At 55.5% G+C, this 24,778-nt stretch overlaps 4 protein-coding genes across 9 annotated transcripts; 2 read left to right on the forward strand and 2 right to left on the reverse strand.

Annotated features, from left to right (window-relative positions):
- The first annotated feature begins 2 nt into the window (after positions 1 to 2).
- On the forward strand, positions 3 to 2,477 carry DXO (decapping exoribonuclease). 5 transcript variants are annotated; one of them, XM_027525480.1, is made up of 7 exons: positions 3 to 398; positions 590 to 991; positions 1,154 to 1,389; positions 1,476 to 1,728; positions 1,817 to 1,952; positions 2,085 to 2,179; positions 2,246 to 2,410. In XM_027525480.1, the coding sequence occupies exons 2-7, from the start codon at positions 636 to 638 to the stop codon at positions 2,313 to 2,315; spliced, it is 1,146 nt and encodes a 381-aa protein (XP_027381281.1). In that variant the 5' UTR covers positions 3 to 398; positions 590 to 635; the 3' UTR covers positions 2,316 to 2,410. The 5 variants fall into 5 exon arrangements, with proteins under 5 accessions (XP_027381281.1, XP_027381278.1, XP_027381277.1 ...); XM_027525477.1 differs by having other exon boundaries at positions 8 to 398; positions 630 to 991; positions 2,265 to 2,477; XM_027525476.1 differs by having other exon boundaries at positions 12 to 398; positions 2,265 to 2,477.
- Positions 2,478 to 2,533: 56 nt separating this feature from the next.
- Positions 2,534 to 12,626, reverse strand: LOC113882279 (helicase SKI2W). Its single transcript, XM_027525471.1, has 28 exons — positions 12,515 to 12,626; positions 12,334 to 12,437; positions 11,476 to 11,585; positions 11,259 to 11,376; positions 11,052 to 11,166; positions 10,874 to 10,948; positions 10,532 to 10,585; positions 10,240 to 10,430; positions 9,944 to 10,072; positions 9,605 to 9,750; positions 9,098 to 9,244; positions 8,881 to 8,965; positions 8,583 to 8,689; positions 8,085 to 8,231; positions 7,913 to 8,009; positions 7,515 to 7,727; positions 7,326 to 7,436; positions 5,797 to 6,027; positions 5,296 to 5,433; positions 5,008 to 5,145; positions 4,768 to 4,872; positions 4,297 to 4,444; positions 4,089 to 4,215; positions 3,748 to 3,958; positions 3,485 to 3,595; positions 3,191 to 3,409; positions 2,871 to 3,011; positions 2,534 to 2,775 (listed from the first exon to the last, which is right to left on the reverse strand). Exons 1-28 carry the CDS (start codon positions 12,534 to 12,536, stop codon positions 2,575 to 2,577), a joined length of 3,741 nt encoding a protein of 1,246 aa, XP_027381272.1. The 5' UTR covers positions 12,537 to 12,626; the 3' UTR covers positions 2,534 to 2,574.
- Positions 12,627 to 12,692: 66 nt separating this feature from the next.
- Positions 12,693 to 18,640, forward strand: NELFE (negative elongation factor complex member E). Of its 2 annotated transcripts, XM_027525482.1 has the most exons (11): positions 12,693 to 12,817; positions 13,254 to 13,336; positions 14,665 to 14,734; positions 14,827 to 14,972; positions 15,455 to 15,529; positions 15,651 to 15,688; positions 15,874 to 16,193; positions 16,318 to 16,462; positions 16,613 to 16,667; positions 16,916 to 17,018; positions 18,328 to 18,640. In XM_027525482.1, exons 2-11 carry the CDS (start codon positions 13,262 to 13,264, stop codon positions 18,423 to 18,425), a joined length of 1,125 nt encoding a protein of 374 aa, XP_027381283.1. In that variant the 5' UTR covers positions 12,693 to 12,817; positions 13,254 to 13,261; the 3' UTR covers positions 18,426 to 18,640. The 2 variants fall into 2 exon arrangements, with proteins under 2 accessions (XP_027381283.1, XP_027381282.1); XM_027525481.1 differs by lacking the exon at positions 16,613 to 16,667.
- Positions 18,641 to 18,642: 2 nt separating this feature from the next.
- On the reverse strand, positions 18,643 to 24,709 carry CFB (complement factor B). The gene is made up of 18 exons (XM_027525474.1): positions 24,498 to 24,709; positions 24,168 to 24,401; positions 23,549 to 23,734; positions 23,230 to 23,403; positions 22,909 to 23,010; positions 22,667 to 22,803; positions 22,226 to 22,364; positions 21,771 to 21,902; positions 21,396 to 21,497; positions 21,166 to 21,303; positions 20,606 to 20,703; positions 20,350 to 20,467; positions 19,984 to 20,137; positions 19,803 to 19,879; positions 19,507 to 19,607; positions 19,275 to 19,407; positions 19,150 to 19,199; positions 18,643 to 18,843 (listed from the first exon to the last, which is right to left on the reverse strand). The coding sequence occupies exons 1-18, from the start codon at positions 24,559 to 24,561 to the stop codon at positions 18,697 to 18,699; spliced, it is 2,286 nt and encodes a 761-aa protein (XP_027381275.1). The 5' UTR covers positions 24,562 to 24,709; the 3' UTR covers positions 18,643 to 18,696.
- Between the last annotated feature and the right edge of the window lie 69 nt (positions 24,710 to 24,778).

Raw genomic sequence — 24,778 nt, forward strand, 5'->3', positions numbered from 1 at the left:
ACCAATCAGCCCGAGCTTCGTAGGCTGAAGTGCTGACGACAGAAGAGCCGACTAGTCATCCCTCCGCCCCTTGCTAGCGGGGACGGTGCCAATGCCAACACCAGCGCCATCCTCATTGGCCGAGGCCCCACGTCCGCTGCTGATTGGCTTCCTCTGAGAGCGCTCACGTCCGGGGACGCTTGGGCGCTGCGGAGGGGCGCGGGTGGCCACGCTGGGATCTCCCTCGGTGTAAAGCGCACAGCCCCCTCCCGCCACCTAGGGGTTAGGCCGCCTCTGTCGCTGAATGATTGCGTCATCGAGAGGGGGGAAAACTGCCCTCGCATCCCTTTGACATGTGATGTACCTGCCATGACGTCATAGCCCTGAGAAGGTGGAAGTCGAGGTTGGCAGGATTTGAGGTAACCAGATCCTTGACCTGAGCCCAAGCATCCTTCCTAACCACTCTGGGTTTGGAGCTACTGGGGGTAGGGGGTATATAGGTCAAGGGAAAAGGTAGCATGCGCACCTGGTGGGGTTGTCTGAGGACACGGGGCTTGCACGTTTCAAGGCCAGACTCGCTTAGTCCTGACTCGAAGTCCCTCTTCTCCAGCCCTTCTTTTTAAAGGGGGAACTTCCTTGTCCCCTCTCAGGACCTCATGGAGTCCAGAGGGACCAAGAGAGAAGCTGGAAAGATAGAGGTCGCTGAGCCTCGGAACAAGCTCCCCCGCCCAGCGCCCTCCCTGCCCACAGACCCTGCCCTCTACTCTGGGCCCTTTCCTTTCTACCGGCGCCCTTCCGAATTGGGCTGCTTCTCTCTGGATGCACAGCGCCAGTACCATGGAGATGCTCGCGCTTTGCGGTACTACAGCCCACCTCCCACCAATGGTCAAAGCCCCAACTTTGACCTCAGAGACGGATACCCTGATCGATACCAGCCCCGGGACGAAGAGGTCCAAGAAAGGCTGGACCACCTGCTACGCTGGCTCCTGGAGCACCGAGGCCAGCTAGAGGGGTGAGCAAAGCATATCACACAGTAGCCCTAGAGACCTGCACTCACTCTCTAAAACTGGGAGAGCCAAAGCTGGAGTGAGTCCTTATCTTACCCTATTCTTTGGAGAAGCCATCTGCGCTAATGCAGGTGTCAGACCTTCAGCCCCTAACTCCTCCTCCTCAGGGGTCCAGGCTGGCTGGCAGGGGCCATAGTGACGTGGCGGGGGCACCTGACAAAACTGCTGACAACACCATATGAGCGGCAGGAAGGCTGGCAGCTGGCAGCCTCCCGGTTCCAGGGGACGCTCTACTTGAGTGAGGTAGAGACGCCGGCTGCTCGGGTTCAGAGGCTTACCCGGCCACCGCTTCTCCGGGAGCTTATGTACATGGGGTACAAATTTGAGCAGTACATGTGTGCAGGTGAGAGTTGCCCTGATTCTGCCCCCTCCCCTATCCCCAGAGATCGAGAGCCCCCAGCCCTTGCTGCTGTTTCTCTCCTTGTGCAGACAAACCCGGAGTCTCCCCAGATCCTTCTGGGGAAGTTAACACCAACGTGGCCTTCTGCTCTGTGCTACGCAGCCGCCTGGGAAACCACCCTCTTCTTTTTTCCGGGGAGGTGGACTGCACAGACCCCCAGGCCCCATCCACACAGCCCCCCACCTGCTATGTGGAGCTCAAGACCTCCAAGGAGATGCACAGCCCTGGCCAATGGAAGAGCTTCTACAGGTTCAGGACAGGGGTGGACAGGATGAGAACCTTGTATGAAAAGCTTGGAAAGAAACTTGGGGAAGGAGGAGGCTGGAGGGTGGAGGAGGGGTCCCACTGACCCCCTTGCCTTTCCTGACAGACACAAGCTCCTGAAATGGTGGGCCCAGTCGTTCCTGCCAGGCGTCCCAAATGTTGTTGCTGGCTTCCGTAACCCGGAGGGTTTTGTCTGTTCCCTGAAGACCTTTCCTACCATGGAGATGTTTGAATACGTCAGGGTAAGGCAGTGAGTTCCCACCTGCATCCCCCTGCGCCAACACCACAGGTCCATTGTCCAGGGACCTGCAGCCCACCTTCCCCTTCTTCCACCCTCACCACCGGCCTTCTGCCTCCTCCTGGGCTCTCTGCAGAACGACCGTGATGGCTGGAACCCCTCCGTGTGCATGAACTTCTGTGCTGCCTTCCTTAGTTTCGCCCAGAACACAGCAGTTCAGGATGACCCCAGGTGAGGCATTCAGCTCTGCCCCTCCCCTCTGGGGCCCAGAAACTCAGCCTCCAGCCCTCAATTCAGGACTCTATCTGCCCCCCAGGCTCGTCTACCTCTTCTCCTGGGAGCCCGGCGGCCCTGTCACAGTGTCTGAACACCGAGATGCACCCCATGCCTTCCTGCCTCCATGGTACGTGGAAGCTGTGACCCAGGACCTCCCATCACCGCCCAAGACGCCCTCCCCCAAGGACTGATGCTTCACAGGGGCTGGTCCTATTTCTGTGTGCACAGATAAAGGCGTATTTCCAGGTGGCTCTCCCTGCTGTGTCTTTTGAGCTGAGTCAACCCTGCCCAACACCTCAGGTTCACACAGGGGGTTTGCAGTTTATTGTTACATTGTAGCCAGGGGCCGGTCACTGGGTGTAGAGGCTGGCAGCAAAGACGATGTCCCTCCGTAACAGGGTGGCTGCCGTCTCCATCTTGGCACCTAGCACAGGTTCGCCCACCAGGCGGGCTGCCCCCCGAAGCGAGCGACACATCTCGGCCAGGCGTTGGATGCAGCGGACCACCAGGCCCTCAGGGGTCCCTGAGAGCCCTGCCAACTCAGAGAAGGGCTATGGGGGAAGCGGGGTGGGGAATGAATACGATGGACCCTGACAGCCTCTCCCTAGCTGGCTGTCCACAAAGGCCCCAAACCCTAGCTACTCACCATGCCCCGGGCCCACTCGTACACAACCTCAACCAGCCCGAAATTCAGCTCCCCAACAAATTCCTCCACGGTCTGGTTCAAACCACAGGCCGCCTGGACCTCACCAATCCGCTTGGCCACAGTCCGGACCCGTTCCACCCCCTGCAGACGGAGAGCAAAGGCTCTAAGCCCTGCCTTCCTGCTCCAGAAAGGAGGCCGGGATGAAAGGAGAAACCATTCCAGCTCTTAGGGACACTCAGAGGGCACCTGGGGAACATGTGGGCACGGACTGGGAATGCCATGGCCGAGGAAGGGAGGGGTCCTGGACGTCATCCCCATACCTGTTTGAGGGTGCTGGGGAGCTGATCACCAGGGTCCCCGGGGCTCTGGCAGACCAGGCCGGAGAGCAGGGCAGCGATCTCCTCAGGCCGCAGGGTGCTCAGTGCGTTGTCGAACATGAGCTCGGTGAGGAGCAGCTCGTGGCTGCTCATGGCACAAGCCACCCGCCCGGCCAGCTTCACTGTGCCTGCCTCGTCCACATACCCCAGGGTTCGCAGCACCTGCAAGGATGGTGGGTGTTGGGAGCCAGCAGACAGCTTCCCCGCCAGCCCACCAGCCCAGCCCTGCCCCCGCACCTCTACTCGCTGGTGGTACTCCGGGAGCAGCAGCAGCGACTGGTCCGACAGCAGGAAGCGCAGCCGCTCCATCTCCTTCTGGATCTGCATCCTCTCCCGCAGCTTCAGGTACTGCGAGGAGCCAAGGGCAAGGGCTCGTGAGGCTCCTCCCTGACCTCAGCAGGGGAGCTGAGGACCAGGACTGGGACGGGGGCAGCCAGTCTGCAGTGGATGAGAGGGAAAGCTGTCCCTTCCAGCTGGGAAGCTCACATCCAGGGACCAACCTGGGCAGGGAAACGGGGACTGTGCACACACTGAGCCCCCCGGATCAGCTCCTCCAGCTTCCGGGCCCGGAGCCCCCCCTCGACCACAGACACATCCTTGAGTTGCAGGTCATTGACAGGGTCGACGGTGGGGGGTCCTGTGGGGTGCGCCTGAGCCAGTCGTAGCAGTTCCTGGACAGCGGTGGTCACGGCCGCAGAGGGCGGATCCTTCCTGAGAATGGAGCTGGTCTTAGACCTGGGGTAGAGGCTTCTCTTCCTGTGGAACCCCCCTAGGACTGGGGGAGCCTCCCTGACCACACCTCCCCGCCACTCCCACGTGGTCCCTCCCCAGCATCTCTGACTTGAATTTTGGTTGCTGCCGCTTGCTGAAGTCCTCCAAGATCTTGTCCCCATTCAGCCGGAGCACCTTGGTGGTGATGGCGGCCACGTCTCCTGGCTGGAGCTTGGCCACAGTGTGGTCACAGGGCCCTGAGAAGAGGGGAGAGCAGGGTCAGACCGGGCACCTCAGCCATGCTGTTGGCAAGAGCCTGGGCATCCGTCCACTCTCACCCTCAGGCAGGAACAGCTTGAATCCCACGAGGTCGTCTGGGTAGGGCACGTCTGGGGAGGCTGGCCCCCTCTCCCGTGGGTCCTCAGACACGGGCTTGTCACACAAGACCAGGGCTGTGAATACTCTGCTGGTGGAGTTCGAAGAGACCTAGAGGATGTGGGGAGGCCAGGACAGGGCAGTGTGAGAAGTGGACATCCAAGAAGAGACCAGATCCCCCAGTTCAGGCAGGGAGCATGGGGCAGCCATATAGACTGGTAACCAAGTCAAGCAATCAGAGCAGACTTCGGGGGCAGGGCCTGGGGAGAGGACAAGGAGACGAGCATGAAGTGGTGGGGACGGGAAGGAAAAGAGAGCTAGAGGGAAAAATGAGAGCACTGCTGAGTACAAATGGCTCCTCGCCAAGTGGGGAAGATGGAGATGGGGCTGGCTGCTCCCTCTGGCCTTGGAGTCCAGATTCCCACCGCCCTCACCTGAAGGATCACACCCAGTGCGTTGTGATGCTCCTGATTCTTCACAACCACCACCCTTCCCGCTGAGAGAGATTTCAGCCCATTCACAGACTCTATGATGCGGTGCTAAAGAGCAGGGACGAGAAGAAAGGGGATAAGAAGTGTCACAGAGATGCTGGGACGAGGTTCAGGTATACCCAGAGCGTCCCAGTCTCTTCCTCCCCGTCCATCACCCCGCCCCCAACACTCACAGGCGCTCACCTGGATCTGGCTCCGGGTCTCAGTCAGTTCCTCCCCCCAGCTGTAGTACTCAGGCAAGTCGACAAGCTGGCCAGTCACCTCGGGCTCTTCCAAAGCTCCCAACTTCTTGGTCAGTTCAGCCAGAGCCTGTTCATGGGCCTGGGAGAAGCCAGGGTGGGCGTGAAGCCAGAGTCTCCGGGCCAGCTCTCTCCACTTTCACCCACTGGCTTCCAGAGGCCCACCTCGTCCTAGCCTGGCTTCCCTTGTCCCATATCCTGCAGGGCAACCTGGGCACACCCACTTCCTCACCTTGCTGTCCTTGCGAGATGGAAACTCTGAGAAGCTCCTCTTCATCATGTCCTCCACCCTGAGAGCATCCACCCGCAGCAAGTTGAGGATCATGGTGTACGTGAGGCGGAACTGGGACTGCAGCTGGGATGGCTTCCCCTGGGCCAGGCCAGAGACGCCAGTGAGGCTCGGGGTTTGGGGGGAGACCTGCTGCTCGGCTGTTCTACTCCAAGCAGCTGTAGTCCCAGCCCCACAACCTCGGGGCCCTAGACAAACTGCCTGCTCACCTCTGCACAACAAGGGAGCGAGACTAAATAAACAGACTCTCCAAGGTCCCACCTAGCTCCATATTCACAGTGAAAAGACTAGAGAAGACAAGATCCAGCCTCATCCTCAGATTGGCTCGCTCCTCCCCTGGCTTCTCCCAGACCAAAGGAAAGGAGAGAGAGAGGAGAGGGGAGGAGGGTGGGCACAGAGGATGCAGCAGGTGCCCAGAGCTGGCCTCGAGGTGCCCCGGCTCACCATCATCATGCGGTGCAGGTCTGCCATCTCGGGCACGCGGCCCTTGCAGAGCAGGATGACCGTGCCTGTGGGGTCCAGGCCCCTCCGGCCCGCCCGGCCCGCCATCTGCACATACTCCCCAGGGAGTAGGTCCCGGAAGGTGGAGCCATCGTGCTTGCGCATGGAGTCAAATACCACTGTCCGGGCCGGCATATTTACACCCATGGCGAAGGTCTCCGTGGCAAACAAGACCTGAGATGGGGAGGGGAAGAGAGGATCAGCTAAGGGGCTAAACACAGCTGTGGCCCAGCCCTGGCCGAGCCCACCTCACTTTGTAGCCAAGGCTAAGACCACTATACATAGTCCCAGACGGTTAACTCATGAGACCTCAGGTGACTCTCAAGGCAAATCTACAGAGTAGGTACTATTGTTTTATTTAGCTACCTATTTCTTTCCTTTCGCCCCCACAGCCCACTCCCGTCTCCCCTCTGTCTATCTTTAATCTGTATCTTTTCATGTGAATGTGTTTTATAAAATATGTTTTTTGAGTGTGTAATACAGTTTGAAGTAAAGGCGACACATATCTCCTTCTGTTTTCTTCTCTTCCATGTAGTATTTTCAACATCCATCCGTGTTCCTGTGATTATATCTAATCCGTTGCCTCCAACCTGCCACAGAACACCTTGTGGAGTGCGTGGCATATAGCTGCCTACCTGCTCTCCCAGGGAAAGGGCCCCTGGTGCCACCAACGCCCTGCCACCAGACAAGAGCCCACAGAGGAAGAGCAGACGTGTTCCCTCACCGACCAGGGTGAGAACTTCATTGTGATTTGCACTCAGGAGCGGAATTTAGGGACAAAGAGTAGGCACAGACTTGTCTTTGCCTCAAGAGCACCAGGTACACTTCAGACTGGCCACACCTGTACAAGGGTTCCTGTAATCCTTTCATCTCCTACATCTCAGGCAACACGTGGCATTGCCTACTTTCCTAAATTTTACCAGTTTTAATTACTGTAAAGTCCTATCTTGTATTTCAGTTTGCATTTTTCTGATGACTAATGACCTCCATAAGTTTATTGGCTTTTTAGTTTTCTCTTCTGAATACTGCCTGTTCACACCTTGTGTGCATGTGTGTTAAGTCACTTCAGTCATGTCTGACTATAGCCTGCCAGGCTCCTCAGTCCATGGGATTCTCCGGGTAAGAATACTGGAGTGGGTTGCCATGCCCTCCTCCAAGGTATCTTCCCAACCCAGGGATGAAACCTGTGTCTCTTGTGGCGCCTGCATTGCACACAGATTCTTTGCCGCTGAGCCACTGGGAAAGCCCCTATTCATACTTTATGTACCCCCATTTCAATATGTGAAACTTACAGTTCAGGGAGGTTAAGTAACTTGCCCAGGATCACACAGTGAGTAAACAGTGGACCTGGATTTCCACTCAGGCAGTCTGGGTCCAGAGCCCAAGTTCTCAGCTGATGCACTGTGCTGCCCACTCCCCTCCAAGAAGGTGATAAATGCTTTGGGGAGTCCCTCTCCCACCAGCACGAGCACCTTGACCAGGCCGCGGCTGAAGAGCATCTCCACAATCTCCTTGAGGATGGGCAGGATGCCGCTGTGGTGCACACCCAGGCCACGGTGCAGGAGCTCCGACATGTGCAGAACCTGTGGGGGCCGAGGCCCAGGGTCAGGGATGGGGCGGTGAACACCTGATCCCCACCGTCTCCAAATCCCCCTCCCCACCTGGGGCAGCTGGCGGTCAGAGCCGCGGAGACGGGCAAGGCAGCGCTGTAGGAAGAGGTGAATCTCACTCTTCTCTGAACTTGTCGTCAGGTCGAGGGAGGTGAGGCCTGAGGCCTGCTCGTCACAGCGGCCCCGGGAGAAGGTGAACACCACCACGGGCAGCTGTGCACGGGTGCGGAGGGAGGCCAGGAGGGACAGGTACACACCGCGGTCCTGAGGAGGCGGGGAGAAGGGAGTGGAGATGGAGTCCTTGAACAAATGGGGGCCAAAGTGGGGGGATGTGAAGCAGAGTCAAATCGGGCAGTGCTCAAAGCTCCACTCCAAACCCTGGGAGGACGAGGAAAGAAAGGACTCAGGAGAAAGAAGGGGTGACAGGTACAAAACCAGCCAGTTCTCACCTGGGCAGGCCCCCCCTGATGCGTGGGCTGCTTGGCCCCAAAGGTCTGGGCATGCTTGCTCATCCGCTCCTTCTTGGCCTCCACAGCCGCATAGTACCTGGGGCAGGGCAGGGCAGCCGTCAGTCACCCCCCGTTGGGCCCAGCCCTGACTCTCCCCATATCCCAGGCTTACCCCTTTGTGTGGAAGGCGCCACGGGAGTCCAGCAACAGGAAGAGCTCCCCCTGGGTCTTGGGGCTGTTCCCGGTGAAGAGATAGTGCTCCAGGGGCACTGGGCGAGCGACAGTGCTGATCACGTAGATCTGGCGACGCTTCAGCCGTCTGAGCAGGGGATGGGGGGCATGACAGAAGATCAGGGCTGGGAGGGCGGGAAGGAACCCACGTGCCCGCCATCTTCCCCGCCCTGGCCTCGCCCTGGTTTTCTGGGAGCCAGATTGGAAGGCTGTCCCTGTCACCCCGTCTCTGAACATGCAAAGTGATCTCAGCCCAGGTGGGATCCCACAACCTCCCAGGCTGGACGTGTTCCCCAGCCGCACCCCTTTCTCCTCCCGACCCCCAAGCTCTGACCACTCCCTCACTGGGATAGTCTACACCCCCACCTGAACTGAGGGATGCTACGGCACCCTTCACTCAAGCACCCCGGGACACGTCTTACCCAATCCAGTGTCTTACCCAATCCAGTCAGCAAACTCAAGGGCATTGGGGACAGTAGCACTCAGAAGGATGATGGACACGTGGTCAGGCAGCATGATGAGTACCTCCTCCCACACGACCCCGCGCTGCACACAGGAAGGGAGGACAAGTCACCAGCAGCTTGGAGGGAGCTGCCCTTCTGCCCAGGGAAGTGGCACAAGGTTCCATGAGAAGGGACAAAGAAGGCAGTGAAGTTCCCAGGCCGTATGGAACACCGACCTGCTGAACCTACCCCACAGGAGAGGACTGCCAGGACCTGGGGACCCTGTCCCCTTACCTCAGCATCATTGATATAGTGAACCTCATCAAAGATAACCCACTCCAGGTCCCGGATGACGTCCGAGCCACTGTACAGCATGGAGCTGGAGGAGAAAGGCCCCAGGCTGACTCCTCAGCAGCTCCTATCTCCACCCTCACCTCAGCCAGAGTGCTCTCCAAAGCGGCCTCACCTTCCTGACCAAAAACCCGCCCCATGCTGAATGCCCGCCTCTCACCGAAGGATCTCCGTTGTCATAATGAGGCACGAGGCTTCTGGGTGCAGCTGCACATCCCCGGTGAGCAGCCCCACGTCCCCAAACGTGTTTCGGAAGTCCCGGAACTTCTGGTTGCTCAGAGCCTTGATGGGCGAAGTATAGATGGTGCTGGGAGGAGGGCACAAAGTCAGCCAGGCCCTCCACACAGGCTCCTTGTCAGCACCTCCTCTCCCACCCTGACCCTTGCCAGCGGCACGCCGCAGAGCTGAGGCGCCCCCCCAACCCCCACTTCTTTACCCAAACTCCCCTCACGTTCCCCTTCATGGAATTACTCTGGAAAAATCCCGTCCCCCAATCCCTTCCCCAACGAATGCTGCTCATTTTTCTCTCCCCACATCCTGTTTCCCTCTGAAACCCTACCTCAGTTTTTCCCTGAACCTCTCATCTAAAGGATGAGGCAGGGAGGTGGAGAAGAGAAGAGACACAGAAAGGACACAGGAGAGAACAGGGCTGGTGAGGGGCCTGTACCGCGTCATGTGTTTCTGGGCAAGCGCGATGGCATATTCAGCCACAACCGTCTTCCCCGCGGATGTGTGAGCCGCGACGAAGACTGAGTCGTGCCGCTCCAAGTGCAGGATGGCCTGTTTCTGAAACACATCTGGCTCAAAGGCCCACTGTGGGAGAGAGAAACAGATGGGAGCACAGAAGGGACAGGGGTCTTCCTGCCTCCACCTCATGGGGCCTCCAGGGAAGGGGAAGAAGGCCAAGACCTCCGTCCACTGAAGGCACCTGGCCTCCAGTGGGGAGAGGAGACAAGGGAGTGGGCTGGAGGAGGTGGGGGAGCACCTGAGGCCTGGGCCACGCTACCTGGAAGGCTGGCTGGGGAATGAGGCGGTAGAAATCACCAACAGGGGAGGTAACATCCACAGGAATGGCCCACTGCTCCTGAGGTGGGGGCTTGGGAGGTTCTGGGGGGGCTACAGTTGTGGCCGCTTCCTGGAGAAGGAGAGGGGTGTAGGCCTGATAAACATACAGCCAGAAAGCTCTCTGTTACCACCTCTCCCAGAAGACGCTCCAGTCTTCCCCGGGGAACCAACCAGGCCAGCCCACCCTGTCTGGGACAAGGCCTTTCTTTCCTGCCTCAACCACCCAGAACCACCAACCTTCAACACTAGGTCCTCCAAGCTGCTTGCTCGGGCCAGAGGAACACTGCCAGGAGAGGCTGAAACAGTGTCCTGTCTGGGACCGCCAGGCTGTCCCACTGCCTCACTCTCATCCTCATCGCCCCCACCCAAATCCAAGGGCTCCAGCAGACGGCTGAGGCTGAGCAACCCGGCAGCTGGAGCTGAGTGACCTAGGAGCAAGGCAAAAATGGAGACCTGGTTGGATCCACCTCCGTTCTGAAGAAGAAGGGCACTGTCTCCCCTACAGCCCCATCTCAAAACTAAAACTCACCCTTTGGTGCAAAGTCCACGCCTTTCTTGAAGCCAGGTGGAAGAGTAAGGAGGTCTGGAGGACGGGGACAGAGAGAATCAGGGCTCTCACACACTTCTGTACAAGTCATACATTACATTAACCTGCAGGATGCTGTTCACAGCATACACGCTGTAGTTGAAGTTTTTTGTGACAGTCCTCCAACAGATGACAGTAAAGGTTGTTATGAAAGAGGTACCTTTTCCTAATTTGCTCAAGGGAACGGAAGAGGTAGCAAGGACCCAGTGACAGGACTTGGCCCCTCTTTCTCAGGCCCCAGGCACAGAGCCCTACCTCCCACGGTCCCTCCTGGCACCACCTCACCTTTCTCAAAGTCTATCTCCTCCTCAGCCTCCTCACGAGTGCTCAGATCTGTTATACTGGGCTCATCCATTCCACCTGGGGAGAGGTTGGATAAATAGGATTCATGGGGTGGGAGTGACATGAGAGGGGTGGAGACTAAGGGCTCCCTCCCCTCCCATCCCATTTCCACAAGCAACACCTGGCCAGAAAGGGTACTGTGTTGGATTCCCCCACAGGGACTGGGAGATGGGCGCTGGTGGCCGGCGAAGAGACAAGGAGGTTGTGGACGACAGGTTTGTATTCTCTAGCAGGACCTGAGGCAAGAGAACAGAGCGCCAGTGAGGCTGAATTTGCCTCTGACCCCACCTTCTCCTGACTCTGCTTCTGGTGGCCCACGACCACTTACCTCCTTGTAGCCTAGTATCTGGCCTGTGGTTGGGTGTCTTTGGGCCTGTAGGTCGGAGGGGACTGGGGCCCCCAGTGTGGCCAGGAGAGACCAAGGATCCATCTTCCTCTGCCATTTCCTGGACAGAAGCAAAGCAATGTTCAGGTCTTCTTTCTCCCCTGTCCCAGCTTCCTTCAGGGACCCACCTGCCAAGCCCAGGCCCTTCTAGACCCCTCACCGGGCTGAGTGCTCCACACCGTGCAGAGGCAGCCAGGCTGGAGATGACAGAAACAACCGCTCTGCTTCCTGCTGCAGATCTGGGGCACAGGGAGGGAGGCCGTGGGGAAGCTGGAACAAAGGCACGAGGTAAGGGAAGAGAGTAAGACACAAAAGAGAAGGTGACGCGACTTGTATTTAAATCAGATATGATAGACGTCCCAGACTAGGACAATCAGGCTGAAACACTATTTTCCAAAGGCTATTCTGTTTTACAGAACAAATGGTCTGCAACTGAATTACCTAGGGTTCTGATTAGTAATACAGATTTTGGATTTCTGAATCTATGGACCTAAGAACTAGTATTTTTCAAAAGCTCCCCCACCAATTGTATGTGTGTGTCTGTGCGTGTGTGTGTGTGCGCACACTCAGTTGTGTTCGAACCCATGGATTGTGGCCCGCCAGGCTCTTTTGTCCATGGGATTTTCCACTAATCATGAGGCACACTGATATTTGAGAATCTCTAGTTTTAGGAAAAGGGGGTCCCAGGCCTAAAGATGAAGAGCCAGGTGTTCAAAGGGTAGCATCTCAGTCACCAAGAGCCCTGGTGCTTGGAGACAGAACAGGACTCCAGGGAGAAAACAGCAGTTTGAAAGAGCAGTTCTCAGAACTAAGGTTTCCCCGGGGCTCCCTGCTCTGTCTTCTTATGGGCTCTGACCCACTGCAGGGCCATTGGGTTGGAGTCTGTCCAGCACCAGTCTAGGCTCGGATGACAAGTATCCAGAGACAGGACAGCCGAGTCAGCTTAGATCCTACTGGGAGGACGATGAAGGAGGTTTTAAGCTCAACAGAGTCAAGGTTAGGGTGAAATGGCACTCACGGTGCTCTCTGGAGCCCCAGGCACATTCAGCAACTCCCAGCGCCCAGTGCATCCCAGCTCTACGGCCCGAAGGGGCAGGTCCAGGGGATCTGGGGGAGGTAGCACTACGGAGGAAATGTCACAGGTCAGGGGTTAAGGGTCACTCGCTGTCTCCTCCGTCTTTCCACCCCCTCCCCCTCACCGAGTCGCTCCGTCTCCATCATCCTGGAGCCACAGCAGCTGCCGGGCAGCGGGGAAACGTAGGGAGGAGCTGGAACCGGCGGAAGTAGAAGCGACTTCCGGCACACCAGGGCCTGGGGGCGGGGACAAGAGCTACTTAGGGGCTGACCCAAACTGGTCGGAGGCCGGGCGGAAGTGTGTGCGGCGCGGGCCGCCTTGGTTACCGCGTTCTCCGCCCCTCGCTACGTCATCGCTCTGAGCCCGGGATCCGCTGCCCGCGCGGGCGCCGCCCGAGACCGTGGGGCCCCGGTTGCCGCCCCCTCAGGTAAGGCCTTCTCCTCAGCCTTCGCCCCCCTTTTTCCGAGCTCCTTCTGTCTTCTTGCCCCTTTCGTTGCTCTGAGAGCGCTGCGCGCGTTCCACTGCTTCCTCTGCTTTTCGGACCCCGCAATTCCATACTAACTCCAGCGAGATAGGGGGGTCTGGTGCCATCGTCTTGGCGACGGAGCGGGTATTTATCCCTTCCTGGGCCACATGGTGCCCCAAGGCGCTGGTATCCGTGATTCCTGAAGACAGAAGGGAATGCTGGTTGATCCCGACGAGCTGGGGTTTGGACGGCAGCCTGGTTTAAGCAAGGGGTAGGGAGAGGCAAAAGATAGGAGTAGGCAGGCCTGAAGGGGTGGGATCGGGATCAGTGTGGACGGCGTGTGAACTCTGGGCGGTGACAGTGGAGAAAGATGTCTTGGGCCCTGCCCCCGAACCAGGAGCCACCATGTTGGTGATACCCCCCGGACTGAGCGAGGAGGAGGAGGCTCTGCAGAAGAAATTCAACAAACTCAAGAAAAAGGTGAGGGAGTGTGTGTGGGCATGGCCCAAACTTTCAAAGACTCTACACTGAGAACACCTGGGGTGAGTGTGAGGGGATGGGGGGTGGGGATTCCTCTAGCTTATACCTGGAGGCCTGTCATCTCTCAGTGTCACTTCAGAGATGGACTCCCCCAAGTGTGTACTTGCTTTTCTCTCTTTCCTGTGTGGTCTGCCATGGAGTTGTCTTCCTTTCCCATGGCTTTTAGTACCATCTTAAGAACTGGTGATCCCAAGCTTGGTTTTTCCAATGCCGTCTAGTGTCTTACTGATAACAACTGAAGCTGTTGTCTTGTCTGTACTAAACTTGGTCTTCCAAATAGGACTGTCTGCATTCACTTCTTCAATTTGTTTGAGATGAATATCTCATCTCTGTCTCCTGCACCATTTGTGTAGCCAAACGTTTGCCAAGTCTTCATTTTTCTTTTAAAGTAATTTCTGTTTTCTTTTTCCTATGTGTTTCCTAGATCAGGTCTTTGCTGATGCTCACTTTGACTGTTATAATGGATTCTCAACAAGTTTCTTTTCTTGGACAGACTTTTTCACTCCTGTTAAAACGGTGCATTGAAAACACTAAACACTGCCCTTCTTTTTTCAAAACACAGTGGTTTCACATTGCCTATAAAAAGCTTTAATCTGACCTTTCTTCCTATAGAACTATTCCTTGGTCCCAAAGCATGCATTCTCAAAACCTTCTTATCTCTGCATCTCTGCCACCCTGTTTTCTTTGTCTAAAATGCCTTTTCCTCTCAGCCTGCGTTATGTAGATCCTACTCAGGGCCCGGTTTATAACCATCTGCATCAGAAAAATCTTACTTGCTTTCAGCTCCAGTCTGCACAGTCTTGACAGTTCAGTCTGGTCATCTTCTTTCTCAGCCTCTGATGAGCTCAAGAGGAGGATCTGTGTCTCTTTCTTTTGCAAATCTCTGTTTCAAAGCATTGGTGTGTTCTTATTAAACATGTAGGGGTGGATGGATGAAGCCCCTAAGAAGGCATGGAGGCTTATACTAAACTGCAATGTATATCCGGGGACCATGGTCTGTGGTTGAGTTCCTTGTTTTCAACTTGAAAAATATGAGACTCTGCAAAGCCTCTGGATATTATGGTTTAGAGAGAGTAGGTATGGCTGGCGTATGTGATCTGAGAGACTATATGTGAGAGGCAAGACAGCTGCAGTGTACCACCCCAGGGGCACCATTTGCATTATTTTCTCTCAGAAAGGTATCCCCGGAGTGATGCACCCAAGGGCCTTGGGAGACCTGGCCAGGGATTGGCCCTCATCAGTCCCTCTCTTCTCACTCTTGTTCCCAGAAAAAGGCATTGCTGGCTCTGAAGAAGCAAAGTAGCAGCAGTACAGCCAGCCAAGGCGGTGTCAAACGCTGTGAGTGACGGGGGAGGCGGGGATAGGCTGGAAGTAAGCACACCGGCTGACCTCTGGCCAACATAATAAACCTCTTTCCCTTGCCACTTCAGCACTGTCAGAGCAGCCTGTGGTGGACACAGCCACGGCAACAGAGCAGGCCAAGCAGCTGGTGAAGTCAGGAGCCATCAGTGCCATCAAGGCTGAGACCAAGAACTCAGGCTTCAAGCGTTCTCGGACCCTAGAGGGGAAGTTAAAGGTGAGCACAGGCAGAAAGATTGTTCAAGGGATCCTTCACGTCAGAGGGCATCCTTCCAAGTTGGAATGAAGGTAGGTGTAGGGGGAAAGTAATGCCAGTTCAGTCATGGACAAGTTGCTGTGCCATTCTGAGCTTCAGGCTTCTTATCTATAAAATGAAGAAACTAGATGCCTCCCAGCTTCTCCTCCGTTTTATGTATTCTGTGACTCTCATCCATCATATAATGGATCTGTTGGATTGTGTTCTCTAAGGAGTTGAAAAGGCTGAGAAGATCATCAGGTTTAGGATGTTTTTAGTAAACTAAATGCTTCAAGTGTGTATTAAGTCTTTTATGTAAAATAACACGTAGTCAACTGAGAAACAAACAAACAAACAAAGATAGGCCGGGGTAGCCAAGAGGAGGGCGAGTGAAGAGGAGCCCCCCGCCCCCGATAGGCGGCCTCCTGCTCCCCCACTGAGGTAGGTCTCTCCCACCTTCCCAGGACCCTGAGAAGGGGCCGGTCCCCACTTTCCAACCGTTCCAGAGGAGCGTATCTGCTGACGACGACCTGCAGGAGGTAATGGTTTCCAGTTTTCTGTCTCTGAGGAGCAGGCGATTGAGAAAAATGAGAAACCCACATATTGGAGGCCATATGCCAGCCACTCAGACTCGTCTTAACTGTTCTTGGTCTCTTTCAGTCGTCCAGACGTCCACAGAGGAAATCTTTGTATGAGAGGTTAGAGAAAGATCGGGGTCCCAGTTGGTGGGGTTTGGGGGGCACGAGAGGCTTGCCCGGGTCCTTAGGAGGTTTGGAACTGAAGTGGGAAGAGCTGGGGCTGCAGAGGGGGTGTTGAGTCTGCAAGGGATCCAGGAAGATGAGGTATAAGCCCCCTTTGATCCTCATTGTCTGCTGCTCGCCAGCTTTGTATCTTCCAGTGATCGGCTTCGGGAACTGGGGCCAGATGGGGAAGAGGCAGAGGGCCCAGGAGCTGGCGATGGCCCCCCTCGAAGCTTCGACTGGGGCTACGAAGAACGTGGTGGTGCCCGTTCCTCAGCCTCCCCTCCCCGAAGCCGCAGCCGGGACCGCAGTCGTGAGCGGAACCGAGATAGAGACCGAGATCGGGATCGAGAGCGAGACCGGGAGCGGGACCGAGACCGTGATCGAGACCGGGAGCGGGACCGAGACAGGGACCGAGATCGAGACCGGGACAGGGAGCGCGACCGAGAGGGCCCTTTCCGCAGTGAGTGATCTTGGCTACTGTGAAGTGACTTCAGATACTGTGTGGGTGCGTCCTACTAAAGGGTACTCTAAAGTGGAGGGTGAGCTAGGCCTATGTCTCATGACTGGATTCCTGTGTTCCATAGGGTCAGACTCGTTCCCTGAACGCCGGGCCCCTCGGAAGGGAAACACTCTGTATGTGTATGGCGAAGACATGACGCCCACCCTCCTCCGTGGGGCCTTCTCTCCCTTTGGAAACATCATTGACCTCTCCATGGACCCACCCAGAAAGTAAGGACCACGGTGGGTTGTCCTAGGAGGACCTGGGGTGTGAGACCTGAGGGAGGAAGCTAGCCTGTCTCCACAGCCTGTAACACTGGGTTTGCCTGGGTCCTGAGGAGCCCGTAGGCCCTCTACTGACCCTGTGTTTTCTCATCCCAGCTGTGCCTTCGTCACCTATGAAAAGATGGAGTCAGCAGATCAGGCCGTTGCTGAGGTTGGGACTTCCCAGATCTGTTCTTCCCATCCCTCCTGACATCCTCATTTTTTCTCTGTAAAATATTGGGAGCCAGGAGGAAATCATTTCCTCTTGACAAAGAAAGTATTTCCCTATTCATGCAGGAAACCTTATATTCTCAAGTCCCTACTTAGTCTATTCTTAGGATGACAGCTCCTAGAAACCCTCCTTTGGTTTGTCTGTAATGTTTGCCCCCATCCTCTGCCCGCTCCCCTCTTCTGCCCCAGCTCAACGGGACCCAAGTGGAGTCTGTACAGCTCAAAGTCAGCATTGCCCGAAAACAGCCCATGCTGGATGCCGCCACGGGCAAGTCTGTCTGGGGCTCCCTGGGTAAGAAGGGGATTCTTCCTTTCTCATGTCTGTTGCCCACAGCTCACCCTGTTTTGTTCTTCTGCCTGTCCCTGGGTCCCCTAGAGGGGCTAGAGACCTGGTTTTGTGTGGCAACTATGGGGATTAGAAGGAGAATCCTCAGGCCTTCTATCAGTTAGAAGCAGGAGGAGACAAAAGTATTGGAAACAATTTCCAAGGCGTTGATTGGAACAAGGAAGAAAGTGGGAGTGAGTCAGGTTGGCGAAGAAGGTGAGCACCTCATGCGGCCTTACTCATTTTGAGATGGAATATAGTTGGTTTTATAAAATAGGCCTTTGAAGTTAGGAATCAGAAACGCAGGTGTTCAGTAACGACTGAAAATGTAGACTGGAGTCACCTGTATCATAGGGCTGCTGCGAAACGACACGATAGTGTTGGAGGGGAGACTGAATGCAGAGGAGCAATGAGCCAGTACCGGACGTAAGGAATAAACAGTCAGGAGCTATGGGAGGAAGCTGGGCTGTGTTCCTTATGCCCCATACGGCCCCAGCCCTCCTGACATGTTAGGCTGAAGTTGAGTGTGCAACATCGGAGACAAAGGAGAGGTCAGAGAGCTGGGAGCAGGACCCGAGGGGCCTGGATCGTTGCAGCCGAAGGATAGAGGCTTTGAGAAAGTGGAAGTGATCCACGGCATTGAGATGAAAGCTCCAAGACAATGGGGGCTTGCATGGGGGTTCCCTCTAGCCCCAGAGTGGCAGGAATGGAATCCTCGGGAATGGGGCGTAGGGAGGAAAGAGGAACGGGAAGGGACAGCTCCAGGGAGAACGCTTAGGGCCAGAGTTACACTGGAATGAATTCTCCTGATGGAATGAATAACCCGTTTCACCCGAAGTAGGTTTCCATGTAAAGCAGTAGGCACAGGGAGTTCGGAGCCAGAGTAACCCGTTATACTAAAGAAGGAACCAGGAAGGACCAGCATGTTAGCAAAGGTCTATAGAGATTTTCTAATTTTTGGTGTACTGACTGGAAGTAGGCGGTTAACATTATTCACATGTGTCAAGAATAACATTTGGGTTATTTCTGAGGACAAAACACTCATTACAGTGTTTGCGTGTGCCATGATAACTGCCCACTCTTTACTGGGGCCATGGATTGGTAGCCAGAGGCCTAAGGGGGCTAAAGGTAGAGAAGCCATCCTGGCCACCAGAGGGCAGCATGGAAACTGGGCATCCAAAGGCCAGAGGCTAGAGTTGAGGTGGCCAAACTCTGGGCCTCAGGTCTGGTCGGTGCTCTCCCTCAGACTTTAACGGAACTTCTCCTCCCTCCACAGCTGTCCAGAATAGCCCTAAGGGCTGCCACCGGGACAAGAGGACTCAGATTGTCTACAGCGACGATGTCTACAAGGAAAACCTTGTGGACGGCTTCTAGGGAATGGAGCTGGATTCCGTGTGCCTCGTCTGCCCCAACGCTGGTCTCAGTAAAACACTGAGGTGGAAGCTCACCCATCTCCCTCAGCCTCTGGTTTTTCAGCACTTGGGATTGGGGTTGAGCCTTTAAAAACGGCTGTTAGATGTGATCTCAGTTGTAACCACATGGCTAGTGCACGCTCCCCACTCCTTTACCCCAAAAGGATCTTGAACACAGGTGTTGTCGCAGCTGTTTTAATTTGGTCTCATGCCCCTTTCCAGCAGGAAACCCCTTATAGAAAACCCAGATCCTCATTTTGGAGTTTTTCCTTGAGCCAGGGCAGCACCTGGTAGAGGTTGATGTGAAAGTCTCGAGCATAACCAGGTACTTGCTGTGGCCGCTTGCAAACATCCACGACGCCCCAGCTGATCACGCCAACCTGGAGAGAGCGAGGGGTTGCCAAGAATCATTTAGTAGAACTCCTTAATCCCAGGAAGCACAGCTACTGCCAGTTGCATCTGAAGTGACCTGACCTGGGAGGACTAGGGACCCAGTTCAGTTCTGTCCCCTGGCACACAGACCAGACACATGGCCCTGAATTGGCCAGTTCAAGGAAGAGTCTGAAGGTGAGGCAGGCTCTGCCCCACCCCCCACCTCTTTTCAGCCACATGCAGTGAGCTTTCCTGTTTTGGGGCCCACGCTGACCACTCAGCATCTCTCCAGAGAAAGGAAAGAGAAGACTCACTTGAATGAAGCGACTCCTCTTGTGAATAATCAGGGGGCCACCAGAATCACCTGCAGGGAAGGAGATGCTGTAGGAAAAGACTTAGGCCTCAGAACTCACATCACAACCAAAGAGCCTTCTCTCACCTTTGCAAGTGTTGGGGTCAGCGTAGGGATCCACACCTCCAGTGCAGAGGAACCTGGGGGTGACTACCTCAGAGACATCCTTGACTTTTTCATAACCTGGGGCGCGTAGAGCATCTCTCTCACAGCTGGCTTTCTGTAGGTGAGATAGGGAAGTGTGGAGAGAGGTGTGAGGAACAAAGCTTGCTTAGGAAGGACTGGGGCCTAAAGGACCTCAGGATCCCACATTCCTCACCTTGTCCCCATTCTTGATGTAGACTGCCTTCCGAGTCAGGGTCTTCTTAGACTCAGACACAAACAGAGCTTCAATGTCCTTTGCAGGGAGTAGCTCTTGCACTTTACAGATGGATAGACTGGGTCATTGCAGCACTCTCCCTCCCCTCCCCGCCTCGTGCTTGTCATCGAGTGGCCCTCCACTCCTTCCCGTGAGCTGGCGGCTGGGCAGGGCATGACCTGCTCTCCCTCCCCCTCATCCCTTCCTTGTCTCAGAACTTCACCCTTAACAAGCTGCTCTCCCTGAATGTCTCTTACTCTGTTGCTGGCATGTGGTTGACCTTGGAAGCCTCAAGGCTTGAATCGATCCCTCAGTGCAGGGGAGACAAATGGGCCTGTTGAGGAGAGATGGGGAAATTCAAGGATCGTGAACCCTGGGCCTGCTACTGTCTCAGTTCTGCCTCTCCCAGCCTTTTCTCTCAGAATCCAGATGGCTCACCTGATGGTGGTCTCATACTTGAGCTTTTCCTTGAGCCTGACGAGGGCCACGTCATAGTCATAAAACTCAGGAATGCCTTTTGCTTTTTTTGCATTGAGGTCGTACTTCGGATGAAATAGGATTTCTTTTACCTCCCACTCCTTCCTCTGTCCTCCTGAAGTACAAGAAGGGGTTCCTCTAGACCACTGAAATCTGTGTAGGCAGCCTCCTGCCTGCATGTCATCCCTAACCCAAATCTTCCCCATCCCTAACTTGTCCAGCATGCAAGGGAAGGGCTGCGATGAGGACAGGTGGAAAGTGGGCCCTGGAGGCAGTGTGGCCCAGAGGGCACCGCAGAAGCTCAGAATTGATGGGTTGCATCCTTACCCAGGCTGACCTTGATTGAGTGTTTCTCATCATCCACAGTGAAACAGTGTGCAGCCGTCAGCACAAAGTACTCAGACACAATAGCACCCATACAGCTCTCATGCCCCTTTGAAGGGCGCTGGGGACAGCAGCAGAGGGAAAGCTCAGCTTTCACAAATCTCACAATCTGATCAAGAGTGCCTTGCCCTTCCTCCGACCTTCATTTCACCCTGACCTCCCTTCCTCTAAGTTCCCACCACCAGGACACTGCACTTACAGTGACCGAGATCTTGGCCTGCCACGGTTGCTTGTGGTAGGCAGTACCATCCTTGTGCTCCCAAACCATGCCACAGAGACCCAGTGTCCGGCTTTCATCTGACAAGAAAGGAGATTGTGCTAAAAGCTGGGACAGTTCATTTCCAAATGGCAGCTGTCTTGCGGAGGGAGGCCAGTGTGTCTGTGGGGAGCAGATGCCCAAAAGAGGGAAGGGAAGGCAAGGAACCACTGGAATCATGGGACTAAGCTCAGAGACCTGGGCATTTTCAGGCCCAACTCCTGCTAACTTGCCATTTCTTGACCTCTGTTGGCCCCAGCTTCCATATCTGTAAAAGGAGGGACTTGAGAAAGGTCTCGGCATCATTTCAGAACTCGTGATTCTGAGATCAGGGAGTGGAAAGTACCAGGAAGCAAGAATAGTGACCTGGAGGTAGAGGAGGAAAGAAAGGGCTTCCAGACTTTCCAGGGCTTTAGGAGGAGTGGAAGAATGAGTGACCTTGAGGGGTCTGGGGAGAGCTGAGTTTCCTGACCATCTCCTTATAGCCTTCCATAGCTTCCTACCAAGCATTTGGACGAAAACATCCTCCAGGTTTTCCATGCCTTGGAGTTTGAACACGTGTTTCTCTTTATCCTTCTTGGAAGCCAAAGCATTGATGTTCTCTTGGTTCACTAGAGGTCCAACCCCGAACACATAGATATCTGAGAGAGAAAAAACAGAGTGAGAGTCTTGGCCCTGGCGCAGGCAAGAAGCTAGTAAAGTGGGGTGCTGGGTCCTAGGCAGTAAAACTCACCCAGATAATCCTCCCTGGGGTTTTTGCGATTTCTACCAATGTCTAGCAAGTACCGAATATCGTGAATGACAGTGACTGGATCCCCACCCATGTTGTGCAAACCTGCAGGAGAGACGGACCGTGAGGGTGGGGAGACATGAAGGAAGAGGGTCCAGGAAGACAAAGAGGCTGGAAGGAATGACATACAGGGCTGAGTGAGCAGGTTGGAGAGGAGATCATGAGTGAGAGATCACGGAGTGGAGGGTCCCTCCTTGTAAAGGCACAAGGAAGAGCAGCACGCCATCCCCCACCACAAGTCCAGTGTTACATGTGGACTTGGGGCCACGGGCTGGTTTGAGAGGGTGGGGAGTCAGGCAGGAGAAAAGCCCCTCTTACCGTCAGTCATGATGATGATGACGTGGCGCGTGCGGTTCCAGGTCTCTTTGAACTGGTTTACTTCCCTGCTCATCATGTTGTACACTTCCAGGAGAGCCCTCTTGGTGTTGGTCCCTGCCTTCAACTTGTGATCTGGAAACAGGGAAGGTGTCGTCACCTCGCCTGGTCTCCCAACCCGTCCTTGACCCCAGGGGTCCAGCGGCAACTGGGTTCCCACATCTGTCAACTTGAGTTGTCACCCCATTGTCTTTTCTTTGACAATAAAGTGCCCCTCTCAGTTCCAAAGGGTTCCCACCAAACCCCATTTTCCAATGACCCTGCTGTCCAACTGTGGATTAAAAAGTAGTCCTCCCTGCCCCACCACATGGTCTCACTACACCCTCCCCACAACACTCCTGAAACTTCAGACCTCTCTGACCCCAAAGCGAACCTTGCACCCTTCCCTGACTTCTGACCTGCGTAGTTGATTTGGTTGAGCTGGTCTGTGACCCAGTCTGCTTCGCTGCTCTTTGGGTCGGACACTCTGATCAAAACTTTGGGTTCTGTGGCATATGTCACTAGACCATATTTTGGCTTCACCCCATAGCTTGCCACCTGTGGGCGAGGGGAGCAATAGGTCACAGCATCAAAAGAGGAATATACGGTTGGGAGAATTCAGCAGCTGGGCTGAGACAGATAGGAAAGTCCTTAGTAAGAGACTCAAGAACTGACTCATCACCCTGAGGTCATGGAGGAGTCCAGGTTAAAGGTCAAGTAAAAGGAAAGGAGGACACAATAGGACCTGGAGATTTTCTGGGACCCTGTGGCTCCAAGGGGCTGGGAGTATTTGGGAACTAGTCCTGGCAGGGCAGTGAGGTCCTTTCAAGGTTCCCACCTTCAAGGGGAGGGGGCCCCACCTTCTCGATGAAATCTCTGAGACAATTCTTGGCCCCTGTGAAGTTGTGGGCCCCCACGCTGTCTGATCCATCCAATACCAGGTAGATGTTCATGGAGCCTGAGGGGTCCAGGACAATCTTTCTCTTCTGTTGTTCCCCTGGATGTCACCAGAGAGGCTCAGGCTCCAGAACAAAGAGGTCTCCTGCCCCTTCTCCACCCCATGCCCAACTCCCTGCCCCGCCTCCCCTCTCTGCCTTCAAACCTGGGCTATGTCCATCCTCGGCATCAACTCCTTCTATGGTCTCTGTCAGGGAAGACAGGAAAGCTTCGGCCACCTCTGCAGGAGTGTCGTACATAAAGGAGTCTGGGAGAGATCAGAGAGCAGGTCAAATGTCTGGGAGGGTCAGGGACACTGACACGAGATGGTGGGCTTCAGGGGCGGGAAGGGCTTAGAAGTTCTTCAGGGAGATTTAGAGAAGGGAGGAAGGAGCTGGATGGTGGCAGTGAGAGAAGGCAGTGCGCTCCTGAGGGGATGTGCAGATGGGAGAGCAGGGTCTGACTTGAGGGTACAGATAAGGGTCACCTTGGCAGGAAGGCTCCGTTCCACTCCAAGAGCCACCTTCCAGGCATGTTCGCTGCTCAGAACCACGTAGAGTGAGCCCCCGGTTGCAGTAGTAGGTGACACGGTCTTCAAGGCGGTACTGGCTGCCCACCTTCCTCGTGCCAAGGGGGATGCCCGGGTTGGGGCAGTACGTCGCTGCAGAAGTGTAAGACACACTGGTGAGGGCCAAAGCCTGGGGCCCAAAGGGCAAGGCAGAGAACCGAGAGCTGTGGCACTGGTTCCTCAGGCTGCGGGTGGTCAGGGAGAAGGAGCTGTTGTGGACAGGGGGGACGGTTCTCACCTCCATCATCACAGATGGCCGTTTCCCCATCCCACCGACCATTCCCTTGGCAGGTGCGATTGGCAGAGCCCCGAAGAGTGTAGCCATCATAGCAGCGGAAAGAGATCTCATCGCTCAAATTGTAGTAGGCAGCCCGGGGCCAGTACTCCCCATTCTCAAAATCCTGTGGTCTGGGACAGCGAATTGCTTTGGGGGCAAGGGGGTGGAGACCAAGTAGAAGTTACTGGAAGGGAAGGGCTGCCCTTTAGGATAACCCTTCTGGTCTCAGGGACCCTGTCACTGAGAAATATCACTTCTGGGCCTCACAGAATAGCTACTACCTTCAACCCCTGGAGGAACCTCCACCCATAAGGAGTAATGCTGCTCCCCGCTCCCCATTTCTAAGTGTTCTTTGAACTGCCGGGACTGCTTGACACAGGGTAAATGCTTAGTAAAGTCTAGCTCCCCTTCCTTCTTTCTCCATCCCACCTCCAACCCTCGCTCAGCTCTGACCCGTGCTCAGCCCAACTTGTCAGCCTGCCTCGTCTCCACTCAAGCCTAGACTTATCCAAGTCTGGACCTTGGCTGCCACCTGCTCCGTCCCACAGCCAGCCTATGCCCATCCTCACTGCCCTCCAACCTTTGCATTCAGCCCTCTTGACAATCTTTCTGTCTTGAGTCTGCAGGGTGCTCCAGGACCCTGTGGATCTGCAGGTGCGAATCTGCATGGGGTATGGGTAGAAGCCAGAAGGACACAAGTACTCCAGCACCTGGCCCGCCTTGAGAAGCCGGAAGGAGCCACCTTTGATCTCTACTCCCTCCAGAGAGCAGGGGCTTTGGGGCCCAGCCTCAGACAATGGCGTCATGCCCACACCTAAAGAGAAAAGTTGGTGAGGCCCAGCCTCACAAGGCCAAGGACGGATCGTGGGGGAAGCAGGAGTGGAGGGAGGGGGGCTGTGATCTCACTTACCTCCACACAAGAGGCCCAGGATCAAGGGTACCAGGCAGAGTCGGGGGTTGTGACCAATCCCCATGGTGACCCGGGGCTGGGGGCAGGAGGGCCTCTCCTGGCTTCTGCTGCAAGTCTGCTTGGCTTGATGGCCAAGCTGAAACTTTAGACCTGAGCCTAGTCACACTCCCTTCCCCTGCCCCCCACAACCTCCAGCCTTTTATGCAATCCTGTTCTGGCACCTGCTGTTCACCCCACCCTCCCTACCCACATCACTTTCCGGAATGTCCAAGCGGGGAGGG

Source organism: Bos indicus x Bos taurus, chromosome 23 (assembly GCF_003369695.1).
Source record: "Bos indicus x Bos taurus breed Angus x Brahman F1 hybrid chromosome 23, Bos_hybrid_MaternalHap_v2.0, whole genome shotgun sequence".
NCBI lineage: Eukaryota > Metazoa > Chordata > Mammalia > Artiodactyla > Bovidae > Bos > Bos indicus x Bos taurus.